The sequence below is a fragment of the Ammospiza caudacuta genome, chromosome 8 (assembly GCF_027887145.1).
Source record: "Ammospiza caudacuta isolate bAmmCau1 chromosome 8, bAmmCau1.pri, whole genome shotgun sequence".
In the NCBI taxonomy this organism is placed as follows: domain Eukaryota; kingdom Metazoa; phylum Chordata; class Aves; order Passeriformes; family Passerellidae; genus Ammospiza; species Ammospiza caudacuta.
The window spans coordinates 18,885,445-18,891,444 of NC_080600.1; the positions used below are offsets into that span (position 1 = coordinate 18,885,445).

General features: G+C 54.6%; 1 protein-coding gene across 5 annotated transcripts in view; it reads right to left on the minus strand.

Annotated features, from left to right (window-relative positions):
• Positions 1–5,605, minus strand: part of NRP2 (neuropilin 2) — an 88,404-nt gene extending 82,799 nt beyond the window's left edge. For all 5 annotated transcript variants that reach the window (XM_058809405.1, XM_058809404.1, XM_058809403.1 and 2 more), the window contains exon 1: positions 5,374–5,605. In XM_058809405.1, the coding sequence (XP_058665388.1) occupies positions 5,374–5,446 (73 nt within the window). In that variant the 5' untranslated portion in view covers positions 5,447–5,605. The remainder of the gene's footprint in view (positions 1–5,373) is intronic.
• Positions 5,606–6,000: the final 395 nt, after the last annotated feature.

Genomic DNA, 6,000 nt, shown 5'->3' on the forward strand with positions numbered 1-6,000 from the left:
GTACACATGCAAGGGAGGCAAATAACTGCATTTTGAACTTGGAGAAATCATGCCTGCCTCTCTGTTAGGCTCCCAGGGGCTTGAAATCTCATGGAAACACACTGCCATCTCCCAGGAATAGGTGGCAGCTTTAGGAGACCCTCAAGCTGCAGGTAAGGCAGTTTCTGAGTAAAACTCCCCAGTACTGCAGGCAGAGAAACAGAAGCTTGAACCTTCCTGCATGGCAGCCTGCCACCCTACCTGTAGGCTACATGAGGAAAAAATATGATGGTGAAAATTTGCTGAGCCACCCCTATTAATGCTGTCAATAACAAATTCGTTCAAGGGCCGTGGAGACAAGAGACATTTCTAGTTGTACACATGGAAAAAAGATTCCCCTAGGATTCCTCTCTGAAGAACTTCAGGCTTGATGAAAGGTGTTCAATGCCTCTGAAATACTAATTAGTATTATTATTACAAAAATTCCAACAAGAAAAAAAAAAGCTTATCTCATCTCTCATCTCCCCCATACCCTCCCAGCTTCCTCACACCTTTTGAACTCATCTGTCAGAATCCATTCTGAAACTGAATCCTTTTTTCCCCATCAGGCAGTGGCAGTTTACCCCTGACTCCCACAGCAGCTGGCAGAGCCTCTCAATCTCACAACACCCCTGGCTTGGCCCTCCCTCCCAGAGGGCCTGCTGGAGCCTCAGAGCACAATGCAGAGCCTTAGCTGCAAAGAGCCCCATGGATGGGAGAGGAGGGGAGCAGCTCCTCCTGAGACACTCACAGAGTCCTGCCATGGGTTCCCCCATGCACGCTGCTGAGCAGCAGTGCTTCAGCCTTTGGTGCTGGTGGTGAGGCTCAGCAGCAGCTGGATTTGAGCACGCTGTCAAAGTTATTGCACATTCTGCTGAGCGTCTTAAACACATTGTTACCTGCTGAGCACATATTCAGCAGTCAAACAGAAAGGGAGGAAAGCTGCAGTGAGCTTGGGGTGTGCACGAGGGTGAAAGTTGTCAAGGGCCTCTGGGTTTGTGAGGGACGGCACAGAGAAGGGATGGGTGCAGAAGTGTGCATGTGTGGCAGCAGCAGGGCTGGTGTGGCTCTGTGTGTAAGAGGAAAGGTAGAGATCTGTGTGCTTGTGAAGAGAGAGGAGGAATCAGGGAGATTATAAGTGTATGTGTCTATGTACAGAAGGGGTTTTCCTCCTTCCTCTTTCTGCATGCGTTCCTTTAAAAAAGGGGGGTTCAAAGAAGCCTTTCAATAAAACATAAGCAGAATAAAAGGAGGGCATCCTTTTGGCTTCACCATCTTCCTAGAAGGGACATAGAAAAGGACAAGCATTCAAGACTTACACAGACAGCATTTCACAGCGACCGGGTGACCCTCCAGAACAGCTGGGCAGATGTCTTGCCTTTGTCTCAAGTGCACAGGAAGAAATGAGGGTAGGTTTCAAAGACATGGAGCCCAGTACTTTATCTCTGGAACCCATTTTCTTTGATTCATCAAGTATGAAGACAGGGGAAGACACAGTCAGACAGAAAATCCTTACAGCTATCCACCCCTGCAAGTTATACTTCAGGCTATTTTGCATGCCAACCTGTTGCTTATACCCCTTTTCCCAAACTGCTTGGGAAGAGGTCACCTCACCAAAGCTGTAGCTGGAGCCCAGCCTCCCAGCATTACTCTAGCTGTCCTCCCTGATTCACGGGCACCACTTGCACATAGAAAGGGTTACACATCCAAGTTGGGATTTTGAGTGTTTGGCCCCGTGCCTGATGACCTCGTGCTGACAAACCTCTCCTCCGTGTCTGAGTTTGTGTCTTTTCACTGCACAGGCATCAAGCCTGGCTCAGGATCCGGCCTTCTGAGCTTGCGCTTTGGCTCAGGCAGGGAGCAGGCTGACCCTTTGATTCTGAATGTGATTAAACCCATGCTACTGTAGCGCTAAGCCGTGTGCAACACTGTTAGCAACAGCCCTGATTTATGTTGTTGCTAGTATTGCGGTTTCCACCAGGGTGTAGACAGGGATTTCGAAAATAGCCCAGCTACCTCTTTGTCTGTGTGTGTGTGTATTATAATTAGAAATGTGTCAAAGGGCTGTTACAGAGTGAGGATGGAGCTGGAAACGTTCACACCCCACTTCTGCCCCCACCCCTGTGCTGACACCATCGGCCCCAGTTTGGGTGTGTGCAGGCACATCAGTTCTCCGCACTTCCCGGATTAGACAACCGTATTCCCAAGGCTCCATGGGGGCACGGTGGTGGTGACTTCACTACACAATGGAGAACAAGTTTAACAGCTTCCAGTTTGCTCTCAGGTTGCTGCAATCTGCCCCCACCACTGTGGCTAAATGACAACTTTTTTCTATTTTGATTTCAGATAGGATCACGGGTCTCAGATGTAGACAATTTATTTTCCTAGCACAGCTGGTCTGTCAGAGGTCATATAATTTGGCAGCAATCCCAGTGCTTAAAAATTAATTTTTCCTTATTAATACAACTGGGGGTCCCACAGGATAGGATCCCAGCCTTATCTGAACCTGACAGCTTCCTAAACCCCATGAAGGATGCTTTCTCCTCTCAAGCTATCTGCAGTACAAGGCCACCATGTCCTGGTGCCTGGCAGCACTGGAGGTTTCTGCTAGTAAACCAACCACCCGCCTGCCAGGACGGGAAGTGCTGCCTTCTCCAGCCCAGCAAAGTGGGGGCTCTCTCTTTTTAATCTTCTAAAGCCACACACAAAGTACCAAACACAGAGAAGATACTGGGAAGGAGGATGGGGACAGGGGGGCAGAAAGAGCAAGGCAGGGATATGGGAAGCACCTCCATAGAGCCTTCTGGGACCAATATGCATACCTGTCACTCCAGACACCACACATCATGATTTTCTGTAGCAGTAAAACTAGGAAAACAAAATGCAGCATCCCAACCGGGATCAGAGCCCCCCACCGAGCTTGTATCAGTGGTTTTCAGTGATGCTCCGACAAGAATCTGATTCCTAGTCTAAAAAAGCTTTTGTTTCCAGTATGAGCCGAGTTAACAGCACACAGGCATAAGGCACTACACTCAGTGTTGTGTGGGTGTGTGTGTGCATGTTTGTATGTGTGGCCGTGCGCTTGCTTGGCAGCAATTTGTTTTGGTCCCTCTCCCCACCTTGCTACATCTTCTAAGTCACTACTAAAAATAATAGCTTTTAAGTAAACTATTTTGAAGGCTTCAGAGTGAGCTTTGCTCAGAGCTGCATAAACATCATCTGAACGGCTCAGTACTTGGGTCACTCAAATCTGTTACTTTCTTACTTCATTGCTTTTTACGGGAAGATGAAAAACACACAGCCATCCAACCTTCAGATTTATCTTCACGGGTCTCCCACCCACTCTCCTCCATGGTTATCTCAGGGTTCGCTTGGCTACATACAAATTGGCAGCTGCACTGTTTATCTCTTACTGTAGAAATATTGCATGAGGGTTTTTTTCCATGTGGATTATCATATTATTGTCTATTAAAAACGTCTCCCCTCTCTACTAACCTCCCTTAGGGAACCTAAAGAGGGACTTCCATAATGGGGGAAGGCTTTCAGATATACCAGACTGAAACATAAATCCATCTACCTCTGGCATGTTTCCCTTACTAGGCTGGCTAATTTACTGAAGCTGAGTGTAGCCTGATCGAGGTTTGCATCCCATTACCCCGTACCTTTGCTCACTGTGCTGGCAATAAAGTCATTTGACCGGACTTGCAGCCACACATCATCATCTCGGCAAACCACCGCTGGTGTCGGCCACAGAGAGACAACTTCCTTGCTGGTTCAAACACCATGTGATGCTCTGCTCAGCCGGGAAAACCCCGCATTCAAATAAACACCGCTTACAGCGCCTGAATGGCCTGAGAGACACGGTTTGCTCAAACCTCCTCCTAGCTAACAGTCCTGATGCCGAGCTCACTCCAGATAGAAGGAGGTGAGCACATGGACACAGGCACACACTCGGGCTCAGCGGCCACAGGGATCACAAGCAGACTGGCCAGTGCACCCTCAGGAGCCAGCCTCAGGGTACAGCCCGATCTGCCACAGCACAAAACCTGCTCCAGGGGATCAGACACTGCTTCTGCAACGGGGTTCATCTGAAAAGACTGTTGCACTCAGCAAGGGCCTCCCAGGACACTGCCCTTTCTCATCCCATCAAGTGCCTATTCGCTTTCCTGCTTGAACAAAAGATGGGATATTTTTTTTCCTTTCCTTTATAACCCATAAGGAAGGAGGTGATGCCAACCAGCAGCTGAATGTTTACCGGCAGTGTCTGTGCTTCGCGCTGCAAAAGACAGGGATTTTCTCAGGGATCAGAGACTCTCTCACTTCCCCTTTTCAAGGGGAAGCTGGATGGCCACACCGCTCCGGGGCAGGAGAACGGAGAATGCACTCTGCCATCATCTAACGCTGCCCGGGTCAGACCGCAGCTCAGGGCCCTGAGCCATGTCCCGAGGCCCCGACTAACGGGAAGGCAAAGCCACAGCGCAGCAGCTGCCGGCTTGGCACTACCGTTCTGCCAGGCAGCTTCTGAGCACAGAAGGAACCCCGAGAGAGCTCTGGACGGGAGATCCTTTTCCTTCAGAGACTATTCCAGATAGGGACCCTGTTGACCCCACTAGCGAGATTCAAACCCAGTGGCCGGGGAGCCTAGGGCCCAGCGTCAGCCTGCCCCACTCCTGTCTCCACGCCGAAGCACCGCAAAGACGGGTTTCATCCCGCCACCTCCTGACAGTCCAGCCTAGCCCGTCAGCGAGGAGCAGAAAAAGACACTCGCGTCCCGATACATGAACCCGCCTTGTCCCGGGACAGCCCAGCGTTTGCGAAGTGCGTACAGGTCCCGCACGTACCGCGGGCAGCCTTTCCTGAGGCTGCCGCCGCCACCGCAGCGCTTCGTCCGCTCCCAGCTCTGCACGGCCCCGGCTGCCTGCTCCCGCCAGACTATTTTAATTTCTCACCTAAAGTTTCCCGAGGTTGCAACCGGCGCGGGGCCGCGGACATTCGGATGCGGGTGTTCGACATGTGGCAGGCCCCTACCGCTTGCCCTCCCTTCCCCGCAGCTTCCCAAAAAACCAGCACGCAACTTTCCAGTGCGGCTCCATCCCCTCGCCCCTCCACGCCGGGCGCTGGGAGCCGCGCGGCTGCAAGCGCTGCGCTCCTTGCCGGGGGTGCGCCATCCCCGCCCCGACACACGCATGAGCCCCTCCAAAACCCGTGCTGCGAAAGCTGCGTGGCGCGGCCGATCGCTCATGCATTCCCTAAATTTATTCCCACGCAAAGCATCTATGAGTGAGACCGGGACCGCGCCCGGGAACCCGAAAGTTGGGCGGACGGGGACATCCCCTGTTCCTGAGGGCGCCTTACCTGTCTCCGCTGTGCCTCCGGAGCCGGGCAAGCACAGCCCTAGAAATCCCCAGGCGAGAAGAAACGTATCCATCCTCCGGAACAAATTATAAAAAAACCCGAAACCCACAACGCAAGACCCGAGGCTGCGGGGCCGGGCTTCGCCTCCCTACCCCGGGCGCGCCGCGCCCCGTGTGGGCGCCCCACTCGCGACCAGCTCCGGCGGGGCTCAGTGAGGGGCGGCGGCGTTCCCCGCACCGGGGCTGCGGGGCGGGCGGTGCCGGCGGAGCGCCTCTCCCTTAGGGCGACCCGCGGGGCCGGCGCCTCGGCATCCCCCGGGGCGCGGCGGCTGTGGTGCGGGCTGGGGCGCCGTCTGCGCCTCCTCTCCCTCCCCGCCGGCGCCTCGCAGCCTTTTCAGGCAGGGCGGCATGTGGCTGTCAGCGCCGAGCGCCGGCGCCGCCCCCCGCGCCCCCCCGCCCGCCCGCGCACCGCCCCGCGCACCGCGCCGCCCGCCGCCCCGCGCCCCGCCCCGCCCGCCCCGCCCGTGGGCTGCGCGGGGGCCGGGGCTGCGCGGGGGCCGGGGCAGCGCGGGCGCGGAGTGGCCCCGCGGAGCCGCCCCGCGGAGCCGGGCGCGCCCCAGCCGCGCTG